Source organism: Mus pahari, chromosome 20, assembly GCF_900095145.1.
Source record: "Mus pahari chromosome 20, PAHARI_EIJ_v1.1, whole genome shotgun sequence".
In the NCBI taxonomy this organism is placed as follows: domain Eukaryota; kingdom Metazoa; phylum Chordata; class Mammalia; order Rodentia; family Muridae; genus Mus; species Mus pahari.
In genome coordinates, this window is record NC_034609.1 from 30,775,483 (window position 1) to 30,788,511 (window position 13,029).

At 40.6% G+C, this 13,029-nt stretch overlaps 1 protein-coding gene across 8 annotated transcripts in view; it reads left to right on the top strand.

Moving 5' to 3' along the window:
* Positions 1–7,780, top strand: part of Nfat5 (nuclear factor of activated T cells 5) — an 80,224-nt gene extending 72,444 nt beyond the window's left edge. For all 8 annotated transcript variants that reach the window (XM_021220731.2, XM_029532637.1, XM_029532639.1 and 5 more), the window contains 3 exons: positions 306–2,796; positions 3,675–3,916; positions 4,385–7,780. In XM_021220731.2, the coding sequence (XP_021076390.1) occupies positions 306–2,796; positions 3,675–3,910 (2,727 nt within the window). In that variant the 3' untranslated portion in view covers positions 3,911–3,916; positions 4,385–7,780. The remainder of the gene's footprint in view (positions 1–305; positions 2,797–3,674; positions 3,917–4,384) is intronic.
* Positions 7,781–13,029: the final 5,249 nt, after the last annotated feature.

The window sequence follows — 13,029 nt, forward strand, 5'->3', positions numbered from 1 at the left end:
AGTGTTACTGATGATCCACAATATGGAAATGTCTTGAACTTGGTTACATACAAACTATCAGATTAATGTTCTCTTATTATTCTAATTTAGCTAAGCATATCAGTAACTGCTTGTTCTGCTTGTTTGGTTATCTTTACAATACTGAAAGTCAGATATTGTCATAAAGAATCAGTCTTACACTGACTTCTATTGATATGTAGAATAGAAAGCTTATTCTGTGTGTAATCTTAGAAATAATTTTTGGAGTAATATATGTGATTATTTAATTTATATGTGCATATTGTTTGTGGCTTTTATTTTTTTAGACTACAAAGAGCGTTGGATCAACCCAGCAAACCTTAGAAACTATTTCTAACCTAGCAGGAAGTGCACCCTTTTCATCACCGTCATCTTCCCATTTAACTCCTGAAAATGAAAGTCAGCAGCAGCTTCAGCCCAAGGCGTACAACCCAGAGACCCTGACAACTATCCAAACACAGGACATCTCACAGCCCACTTTCCCTGCAGTTTCTGCTTCTAGTCAGCTGCCCAGCGGCGATGCACTAATGCAGCAAGCAACACAGTTTCAGACAAGAGAAACCCAGTCCAGAGACACAATACAGTCAGATGCAGTGGTTAACTTGTCACAGTTGACTGAGGCATCACAGCAACAGCAATCCCCACTACAAGAACAAGCACAGACGTTACAGCAGCAGATATCATCAAATATTTTTCCATCGCCAAACAGTGTGAGCCAGCTCCAGAGTACTATTCAGCAGCTGCAAGCAGGAAGTTTCACGGGCAGCACTGCTGGAGGCAGCAGTGGAAGCGTTGACTTGGTCCAGCAGGTTTTAGAGGCACAACAGCAGTTATCGTCTGTTCTGTTTTCTACTCCAGATGGGAATGAGAATGTTCAAGAACAGCTTAATGCAGACATTTTCCAAGTCAGTCAAATTCAAAATAGTGTAAGCCCTGGAATGTTTTCTTCAGCAGAGTCTGCGGTTCACACCAGACCAGATAACTTACTACCTGGGAGGGCTGACAGCGTCCATCAACAGACTGAAAATACACTGTCTAATCAGCAGCAGCAGCAACAGCAGCAGCAGCAAGTGATGGAATCATCAGCTGCAATGGTGATGGAGATGCAGCAGAGCATTTGTCAAGCAGCCGCCCAGATCCAGTCAGAGCTGTTTCCTTCAGCTGCTTCAGCAAGTGGAAGCCTTCAGCAGTCTCCAGTCTACCAGCAGTCTTCTCACATGATGAGTGCACTGCCTACCAATGAGGACATGCAAATGCAGTGTGAGTTGTTCTCTTCTCCCCCTGCAGTCTCTGGAAATGAAACTTCCACAACCACCACACCACAGGTTGCAACCCCTGGCTCCACGATGTTTCCAACACCAAGTTCAGGAGATGGAGAAGAAACTGGGGCACAGGCAAAGCAGATTCAGAACAGTGTCTTTCAGACAATGGTCCAAATGCAGCACAGTGGGGACAGCCAGCCTCAAGTAAACCTCTTTTCATCTACAAAAAATATAATGAGTGTTCAGAATAATGGTACCCAGCAACAAGGGAATAGCTTGTTCCAGCAAGGGAGCGAGATGATGTCACTTCAGTCTGGGAACTTTTTGCAGCAGTCCTCTCATTCACAAGCTCAGCTCTTTCATCCTCAAAATACTATTGCTGATGCTCAGAACCTTTCCCAGGAAACTCAAGGTTCAATTTTTCATAGTCCAAATCCTATTGTCCACAGTCAGACTTCCACAGCATCCTCTGAACAACTGCAGCCTTCAATGTTTCACTCTCAGAATACCATTTCTGTGTTACAGGGCTCTTCAGTTCCTCAAGACCAACAGTCACCCAACATATTTCTTTCCCAAAGTTCTATCAATAATCTTCAAAGTAACACAGTAGCCCAAGAAGAGCAGATTTCATTTTTTGCAGCACAGAACTCAATTTCTCCACTTCAGTCAACATCAAACACCGAGCAGCAAGCTGCTTTCCAACAGCAGCCTCCAATATCACACATCCAGACCCCTATTCTTTCCCAGGAACAGGCACAACCCTCTCAGCCAGGGTTATTTCAGCCTCAGGTGGCCCTTGGCTCCCTGCCTCCTAATCCAATGCCTCAAAACCAGCAAGGCCCAATTTTCCAAACACAGCGTCCAATAGTTGGCATGCAGAGTAACTCTCCATCCCAGGAGCAGCAGCAGCAACAACAACAACAGCAGCAGCAGCAGCAGCAACAGCAGCAACAGAGCATTTTATTCAGTAATCAGAATGCCATGGCTACAATGGCCTCCCAGAAGCAGCCACCACCAAACATGATGTTTAGCCCAAACCAGAACCCAATGGCTAGTCAGGAGCAGCAGAACCAGTCAATTTTTCACCAGCAAAGTAATATGGCCCCAATGAACCAAGAGCAGCAGCCCATGCAATTTCAGAATCAGCCTACGGTTTCCTCACTTCAGAACCCAGGCCCTACGCAATCTGAGTCACCACAGACCTCCTTGTTCCATAGCTCTCCTCAGATCCAGTTGGTTCAAGGGTCACCTAGTTCTCAAGAGCAGCAAGTAACACTCTTCCTCTCTCCAGCATCCATGTCTGCACTGCAAACCAGTATAAACCAACCAGACATGCAGCAGTCTCCTCTCTATTCCCCGCAGAACAACATCCCTGGAATCCAAGGAAGCACTTCTTCACCCCAGCCACAGGCTACTTTATTTCACAACACTACAGGAGGCACAATAAACCAAATACAAAATTCTCCTGGCTCATCTCAGCAGACTTCAGGAATGTTCTTATTTGGCATTCAAAATAGTAAGGAACTCAAATTTCTCAGTATCATTTGAAATGTTCAGATTATTATAAGGAAGAACAAGGCACAGTAGTTTCAAATAGAGTAGTTTCAAGAAGAGTGGAATTCCACCAGCTAAAGACTGAGGTCTTGGACAAGTTATTTGCCCTTTATAGGCATGAATTTCCATATTTTCAAAAGTAATTATTTTAGACTGGTCATAATGGTACATGCCTGTAGTCCTAGCCCTTCAGAGGTGTAGGCAGGAGGGTCAGTCATCTGTGGCTCCATAATGTGTTTGAGGCTAGCCTAGGGTACATGAGACCTTATCTCAGAAACAGAGACCAAAAAAAAAAAGATAGGTTTTATACCTCACAAAGATGTTAAGAGGTTTAAATGAAAAGAAATGTACAAATGTGTGTGCCGTTTTATGATATTAACTTGAAAGGAAAATGAAGAAAGTATCTTAGCCAATTAAGTTGTTTCTAAAAAGCTAGGCACCCACTTTTCATCTGTTATGTCAAGTAATTAAGTAATACTTTTATTTGTATGACTGCATTTATTTAGAGGTAAGGTCTCACTATTTAGTCATGGTTGTTCTGGAACTCACTGTGTAGACCAACTGGCCTTGAACTCACAAGGTTCACTCGCTGTTCTTCCCAAATGCTGAGATTAAAGGAGTGCTCCACCATACCCAATTTCAGTAGTACTTTTATATATGTTTATAGGAATCCCAAGATAGATTCCAGTGTTGTCTTGTGAAAACCATTTTGTTAGACTGTCAAGCACTTTAGTTTTAGTAATGTAGATCAGCATAGTAATAAATTTCCGCTGGCAACTAAAAAGTGTTTTTTCAGAAATCTTAACTAATTAGATGTTTCTGATTTCGCTGTCTTTTCAGATTGTAGTCAGCTTTTAACCTCCGGACCAGCTACATTGCCAGATCAGCTGATGGCCATAAATCAGCCAGGCCAACCACAAAATGAGGGCCAATCTTCTGTGACAACACTTCTTTCTCAGCAAATGCCAGAGACTTCCCCACTGGCCTCCTCTGTGAACAGCAGTCAGAACATGGAAAAGATTGATTTGCTTGTTTCATTGCAAAGCCAAGGGAACAATTTAACTGGCTCCTTTTAGTGAGATGTAAGTATTACATCTCTTAGTGTAAAGCATTACTAAATTTTATTCACAACAGATTTGGGTTAGTAGCACTGTTTAGCCTTTACAGTTAGTTAAAATAGGACCTTCACTCTGAATGACAGCTTAGATTAGGTAGGAAATGCTGGGCATTCTTTCTGGCTGAGAGCTTCTTTCCTTTAGAGTGACAGAACATCGGGCTAGCATATAAGGCCCTAGATCCAATCATAGTAGAAAAGGAGAGCATGAAAGAGAAAATTTTATAGAATAATAAATCTTATAATCTGGGGCTATATCTTCGTTGGGTACTTGTCCAGCATATTTGACGTCCTAGGTTCAGTACCTAGCACCACCAAGAAAGCAAGAAAGATCGAGTATGATGACGTCCCACAGAGGACAGCTGCAGCATTCATGGTAACAGGTACTTTACATTTTTTTTTCCCTAATGAGATACTGGGTTTTTTTTTTCTTCAGAAATTCCATGAAGAATGTAACGGTGATTCCAAGATGTCCTGAGAACTGTGGTTCCATGAAGATTAATGAACTCTTATGAAGAACTATGTCTGAGTAAATGGATAGATTTCCTGGCTGTAAGAGTACACCCATGCTGCCTGTTGCAGTGATTTGCCACCAATGTGCTTTTTGTTTCTAATAACAGTGATGACTGAGAGCTTGTTTGATTTTCCAGCTGACAGCATTGTTGCTTGTGTCCTCTGTTTTTAACTGCAAGGCTGGGCCTCTCAGTTATTATTGCTATTAGGAAATCATATTTGTCATGTTTACTTACATTTTACTTCCTTTCCTGCATTATTTTAATCAAGTAGTGGCTTAGGACAACGTAAAGTCCAGTAGTGACTAAGGCTGTGCTTTTGTTGATATAAAAAACATGGCTGTTGGCCAAAGTGAAGGAGTTTCTTTTAGTTTTCGTGGAGAAGCTGAAGGAGTAATTTAGTTGTAGTAAGAGCTCAGCAGATACGAGGACTCCTCCTCACACACACAAGCAGATGACATGCTTGCAAAACTGGGTACAGCTGGTATGTTACTGAGTTCATTTTTCAGAGAGTTGTTAGTTCTCTGTATTTCTACTAAGGGATTTAGCCATAACTGCATAAAAATATTTTGTTCTATGAAAATGAATGGGGTGATATATGACGTGTTACATTCTCATATTCTCCTCCGGTAGCTTAAACTGACAGTACTTTGAGCCTGTTGTCTTCTTGCCCAGCGTCAGGCTAGTATTCCCTTCTTATGTGCATCACCTATATTGTCCGCATTTTTAATTCATAGCTTTATTAATATTCTACTGACTTTCTGACCCTGTAGGAATTAGAGAGGGCAGCCACATTGACCCAGTGAGCTGGCAGTCAGCAGCGCAGGCCAGGAATACTCTGTTAGGAGTTAGTGGGATTTGATTCCTGGGAAAAACAATTCTCTTTTTTTCTTCCATGAACGGTGCTGTTCTGAAGTCTTCAAATTTTTCCCTCTGCTGACAAATAGCAGTATACATTTAATTTTACACACAAGGCAAACAAACATTTCTCAAACTATTACTTCTCCCCAAGCTGCAGTGACTATGTACATGTCACCTCAGTGCTTTACAGTTGAAGTGGTCACTTACGTGATGGTTCCCACAGCCTGGGCTCTACAGGGTCAGATCATTGATTTAAAAGGAAGAGTTAAGGTGTTGCATCTACAGAGAGCAAAATTACACACTCCAGAACTTGCACTTGTAGCATTACTTGTAGAGTTTTGGGTGTCCTTGACACCCGTGGGGTGCCTGCTTCTCACTACCGCCTACATCTGGACACGTGCTTATGTCTTGTTTATCTTTGGCATGTGGAAAGTGTCGATGCAGCGTTACCCCATCATGTATGCCGCTTCTCTATGTTGACATGCTTTGGCTTCCTGTTAATTCTTTTACTTTCTAAGCTTTTAAAAATTAGCCAGTTCATGGTTGTTGCCTTTTTCTTTAGTTTTCCTTTCAGTTTTTCTCCCCTGTCCTCCACATGTGTTGAACTGTGTGGAGCTTGGTGTTGGTTTAGTTTATATGGCCAGATCCCGCTTTGGGACTCTTCCTTTGTCATTTGACTGTGGTTCTTGTCGTTTGTTTCTTCTCTTTATCCTTCTCCCTCTGCCCTGGTCCTTCCTTTCTCTCTCTGAGAGGCATTGGATTACGTTTTCAGTAGTACAGGCTTCTTGCCAATATGAAGGGAACTTTCCAGAAAGAGACCTACTCTGGTCATTTAATTTTGAAAACAGTTTTCAATCGTTCAAGTTTTGGATGGTTTATATCTAATGTGTGTTTCATTTTTTTGGAAAGCTATATTTTATATTTAGGAAATGGTATACTATTTTGCTATTTGTACTAAGTGAGTACATTGGCATAAATATAGAAATTTATATATATATATATATATACATATATAAACTATTCTTTTTTGCCACACATTTTTGTGGTAAATTTGTGAGTTTGTCTGATGTTCTACCACAACGTGGCGTCTGATAACAGTGAGGGGGGTTTGTTATGTCTTTCTTGAGTATTTAAGCACCTTTTGAAGCAAATGGCCTGTTTATCTATAGCCATTCCATCAGGCAGTTCCTCGATGTTACTAGGGAGCTGAAGGCGACTGACTGTGTGTTTGCTGGATCTTTCACTCAGCGAGATGTTAAAGCATAAGGAAATTCATTTGAGGCAGTGTGTCAAATGGTGTTTGACAAGAATGAGCCACTCTGTCTTTGTTCACTATATATTTAATATTTTATTATTGTTGTTGTTGTTATTAATTGGCTTTCTGTATTCTATGCCTTTTATTTATAAAGACACTAAAAAAAACCATGTTTGTAATTTTAATAACATTTCCCCATCTTTTAATATCCAGAGCTACTTTATAAATTCTCTAAACCAAAAGTATTTCCTCAATATCTCCTTTCTCCCCCCAGTTCCTATAGGGAAAAATCACCCAACATAGTTCGGGTTACAAGAAGGGTCAGCCACACAATTCAGTGCTTCAGTTTTAAAAAGTAAAACAGACACTAGAGTGTTGCCTGGAGCATCATAGAAAGCAGACCTAGCAGATGTTAGGAAAAACAGAAGTCAAAGTTTAAAAACCACATTTACTTCTGAGTTTTCTGAATTACTTTGTGAGATCATGTAGAAGACTCAGGAAATCTGTTTGTTCACCAAGATCAAGTTAGAATGTTTGACACTGCCATGCCGGGAATGTCGTGGCAGCAGGAAGCCTGGCTTGTGTGGTGGCTTCTGGTCGTTCTGGACTAGCAGCTTATCCTTATAAAATGCTGATTGGCAATGCCAAGTCACCGGGACCAATTTCTGTTTTATAATGTTTAAGTTTAGAACAGAACATCACCTGAACTGTAGTGCTTTGAGAGGATGGAGGTGGAAACCCCCATTTTCAGTCTCATCACTTCTGTGGTTATTTATACAAGGGCTGTGCTGTGCTACCATATTCCTGCTCGAATATGATGGAGTTTGTTTGTTTTCTTACATTGTTAAATGTTCCTTGCCCCTAAAGGTCCATGTTAAGAACAATGTTCTGAATATATGATTTGGTTACAAAAAGTATGTCTTCTTATTGAAGAGTTAGCTCAGTGGTTGATATTTGTGCTAAGAATGCAGCTTCCCAGTTACTGTTACAAGTTACAGCCGCCAATGGGAAGACTCGATAAGCCAGCAAAGGCCTTGGAAATCATGATTTATTAAATTTATATCTGGCAGAAGGACCTAAATAAACTGTGAACTACATTTTATTCCTTTGTTACATTTGACTCTTGCTTTCAGCAATTCACAGAAATGCTTGGAGCGTTCTCTCTCTCTCTCTCTCTCTCTCTCTCTCTCTCTCTCTCTCTCTCTCTCTCTCTCTCTCTCTCTCTCTCTCTCTCTCTCTCTCTCTCTCTCTCTCTCTCTGTGTGTGTGTGTGTGTCTCCCCTCCCTTCCTCTCTCCCTCTCCCTCCCTTTCTCCCTCCTTCTGTACTCTCCCTCTACATCCTTTCCTTCCTCTCTCCCTTTCCCTCTCTCCCTTTCCCTCTCTCTCTCCCTCTCTACTCTCCCACTACATCCTTACCTTCCTCGCCCTCTTTCCCTCCCTTCCTCTCTCCATCCACGTGTGTGTGTGTGTGTGTGTGTGTGTGTATGCAAGTTATTCCTTCTTGTCATTTCACACCAAGGAGAAGACATTACATACTTTTTTCCTAAGCATTGCTGTGGACTTTTCTGATTCTAGCATCATGTTGCTATTTGGTATTTAGCCATTGTAGACCTGTCTTACCCCATCTCCTTAGACCAAGTGTTTAAAGGGCTTTTATTAATAGAAGCAGTATTAACAAGAGGCCTCTTTCTCTCCCTCCCATTCTCCCATCCTTCCTTGCCCCCTCTTTGTATAATATTGTGAGTTATAGTTTATAATTGCATTATAGTAGACTTATTGCCTATCAGAATTTTGACTAATGTACGCAGAAAAAATAGAAGGAAGAAATTGTGCATATGTCCCTTCAGAATGAAAAGGATGATTCCTTTTGACCTTTTTGAATGTTTGTTTTTGTTTTTTCAGCAAGGTTTCACTATGCTGCCCAAGTCCTGGGCCTGCTGGTATGAAGCACCTTACCTGGACCCCTTTTTTAAACCAGTATAAATGCTTGTTTTGGGAAAATGAAATCTGTCAACAAATAAGAACCACAACTGAATAATTCTTTTTTAATTATTATTATTATTTTTGTATTTTTTCTGTACACTGTCACTGTCTTCAGACATACCAGAAGAGAGCATTGGATCCCATTACAAGTGGTTTTGAGCCAGCAAGTGGTTGCCGGGAATTGAACTCAGGACCTCTGGGAAAGCAATCAGTTCTCTTAACCACAGCACTATCTCTTCGGCCCCTGAATAATCCTTAAATTCAGCAGAGTTATACTTATTCACAGGGGTTAGCCTGAGAATTTTTCATTTTCCTAGTAAAACTTTTTGTTATCCCTATTTCCTGATGGTTAATTAGTTGAAAGTTATGGGAGATCTTGTGGCTTTACTTGCATCTCTAGCACAGGCTCTATCTCTAACCAAGATGACCACTTTATATCTGGGTACTTTTGGTTACCTGGAGGGACTCAGTGAAAGAGAAAAACTAATTCAGTAAACATATTAGAGAAATAACCCAGGCCTTGAGATGTGGCTCAAAGATAGAGCATTTACATAGCATGTGCAAGGCCCTGAATTTGGTCCCCAGCACCACCAAAAGGGAGAGAGATCTTGGGTACACACACTAGCAAGAGGACTAGCACTCACCCATTCATCACACATACTGAGAGCTTTCCCATTCTGCCTGCTTTTGTCACTAGAGCTAAACTGAAGGTGACATTCATGATGAAGGAGATTGACTCTCTTCAGTATCATATGTAAATTATCCCAATACCTTAATTGCTTTTTAACTCTCTATTTTCATGTCATTCTAAGCCTCATATTAATAAAGTTCTGGTTTTACTGCTCTTGCTCTTTCAGGCAATTTTTACATTAATATTTTATATGTAGATTAAATGTTATGGAAAAGTGCCTTTTTATCATACCATTCTTTAGTATATGTGCTGCCAAAGCGAGGACCATGCCCCCCTCTTAAAAACTCCACCTTACACTATTGCCAAAATTCTGTGAACAACTGGTTTTATCAGTTCCCAACTTGTACTTTTTCCATGTGACCATTCTTTTCTCCATTTCTTGGTCACCATAGAAGATAACTTTGTCAGTTCCTTTGACTTAAAAATAATAGAGAAAGTGCTTCGGCAGAATTGCTTGGGAAAGTAAGTACACACTGTTCAGGCTTTGTGAATCAAGTCTAATTTTCTCATCCCAACAAATTACAGATGGCTATCACCTGAATAAGAATAAAAATAAAAATTTGGCTGTCTGTGAGCCTTCATGCACAAAAATGTGTGTTAAATGTTATAAAGGCACTACTCACGGCCTCTAATCAGGTCCTAATTAGCTGGGGAGTGTGGGGGGGGGGGGAACAGTCACTAAAACGTAGGTTTTGTAAGACCTGGAGGTAACATTGTTTTTTTTTTTTTTTTTTCCTAATTAATTGTGACAAAGTAGTTTATTTCTTGTCTATCTGTTCATTGACTTTAGAAAACTTAATGTCAGAAAAAACTTAGAAGTCATTTGAGTCGGGGGGGGGGGAAGCTAAAGTAATATCTTAGTCTCAGATACAGTTGGGTTGAGTATCCTGGTTTTGTCCATTTTGTTTCTGATCCAGCTCCTTGTGGTGGTGCTTGAAGAAAGGGGCATCAACATCAAATTCAGGGCAGTAGTGACTTAAACTCCGGAACTAAGCTGTGTTCCCCATGCAAGCATGTTTGTAACTGTTGGCAGACTGAAGATAGCATATTTATGCAGTATTTGTAATACTCTATTGTGCACTTTAATCATTCCATACAAAGCCAAGAATACATCTTAACTATTCAGAATACTGCATATTTATTTTAGATAGATGGCTTGGTGTGTTAGGTGCCTGCTTATTTAAAGTAACTTACAATAAGTTTGAAATTACTATTTTCTAAAGGACTTAAGACCTTGAAATGTAGCTGTAGGGAAATGACTACATTTTGCAGACCATTTTAGAAATAGTAAAATTTGACTGGCTGATGAGTGTGTTGGAGAGCTACTTAGAACCATTCCCCTTCCTGTGTATTTCATGTCCCTTATATAAGAATGCTAGCTATAGTGTATAGTTTCTACCCCTGTGGTTTATGCAAACTAGTATGGTCCTCTGCCCAGCAGCTAGCTGATGCAGTATGAGCAGGGAACGAGTTAGAGGTGCACATTCTTGGGCAGCAGCCCAGGCGTACTGAATTAGATCTGAAGTGGGGCCCAGCAGTCTGTCTGACCCAAGTCCCCAGTGAGTCCAGTGCATCCTTAGTTTCAGAGCCACTCTTTCTAGTGAAAGCTAGAGAATTTCTTCCCACTCTTAAGAGATAATTATTTCTTCTTTGTGTATATTCAGCCTTACCTGGTTATCTGTGATCATTTCTCAACAATAATAATTTATTCTCAGTACTGCCTAAGAAATGCATGTGTTTTATGTATATACAGTGTAGTTAATGATAATTCATTTAACTTAGTTTGGCATTTCCCTACCACTGACTAAAAAGTTTACATTAACTGACTGATTTCAATATATAGGTGCAATGTTCTGTATTTCTTTAATTGTTGTGACATTTACTTAGCTAAAATAATTGATGGGTGCTACAGTCTCCTGTTTATGCATAAATGGGTACATTGTGGGCAGTGTAATACAAGCTTTCTCTTTGTTGCCTCTTAATTTACCAGCAGACCATGGTTTTGCTCTTGGCTAGACCAGCTCTCAGAACAGAATTGCCATTCCATACCATTTTTCTTGTATCTGAGATCTCAGATAGATGGCTGGCCAGGCCAACATAGCACCCTGTTTAATTTCTTCTCTTAATAGATTCTTTTCAAGTAGCTTACTTGGCATTTGAACAGTGCAGTCAAGTGATGGTTCTCCTTAGAACTCACACTTCAGGTGAAGTACTTAACAAAATGATAATTTGGGTATCTCCTTTCTCAGTTGTGTGCATCTTAAAAAATGCAAGCTAAGCAGGTTTATTTTTTTCCTTTAGAATTCAGCACTTCCATCATCCTTCCACTGTTTACAAATCGCTGATGAGTTAACTCATGAAAGAGAGATTCACTTTTCAGAATAAAACTAAATGAATACTTGCTTTCTGAGAATCACTGCTTCTGTACCACACTAGCAGTGCTAAGTGGCTTACTCTACAAACTGGTGCTGGAAAGTAAGTAGGCAAGCTGTTGGGATGCTGTAGAGACTCCTCTCCCTTCCCCTTCTGTCACTGGATCCAGAGCATCTACACAATTTATTTAACCAAGGTTTATAATACCTCCTTTAAAGATCCTGCATTCAGACCATGTCGCCCTACCTGCTCTCTCACATTGCTCCTTCCCTACCCAGGAGCCCACCCCAGCAGTAATAATACGCATGGTTTGTAGGGGTAGCCTATTGTTACTATTTTAGCTAGTGAGCCTCAGGAAAGCTTGCACTCACACATAACCCCAGACGCTTGCATCTGAGTTGAGAATCAAACTTCTGTGACCTGGCTGGAGTTAGAATTCAGTGATGGAGCCTTTGTATACAGAAGGCCCAAGGTAGGTGTAATCCCTGGTACCAAAGACAGACAGACAGACAGACAGACAGACAGACAGAGCTGTCCTGCACCGAAGTGATCACAATTTCACTCATTAGAGACCTTCTGCAGTGCAATTGAACTAACCCCTTCTATCTAATGAATGTATCTGTTCACCTCGTTCCCTCTAAGGATAAGCTCCAAGTGATTGCTGCTTTCCTGGCAACTTGACTGAGTTTCACTCTCTTATTTCCTGTTTTAATGAGTAACTTGGAATATTTCATTAACGTGTTCTCAAGTGATTTAGCTGCCATTCTGCCATTTTGAGTTTTGTTTAATTTTATCTGCTTGAGCACACTGATCAACCACTGACCTGCCTTCTTGCATTGTCCTGCAGTGACGTAAGAGTGACATTGTGTATACGGCTTCATAGTTGGAATTTCAGAGCACTGACACCAGATATTCTCAGTTTGTTCTCTGGGGGAATTTCATTTGCATCTATGTTTTTAGCTATCTGTGATAACTTGTTAAATATTAAAAAGATATTTTGCTTCTATTGGAACATTTGTATACTCGCAATTATATTTCTGTAAACAGCTGCAGTCAAAAATAAAACATTGAAAGTTTTCATTTTGCAGTGGATGGCAATCTTTTTTCCTCAGACTCCTCAGACTTTGTGTTGGGCTGAATGTATCAGCAGTGTGGGGAAATGGTGGAGACTGGGAACAGCTAGTGAGGTGATAGGAACTATATGTGAGAGCTCAGTGTGGAGCTTCTGATTGAGTACTCACTTAGCAAGTGGAAAACCCTTGGTTCAGTTCCCAGCATCTCAAAAAAGATGGGGACTGGAGAGATGGCTCAGCAGTTAAGAGCACTAACTGCTCTTCCAAAGGTCCTGAGTTCAAATCTCAGCAACCACATGGTGGCTCTCACAACCATCTGTAATGGGATCTGAT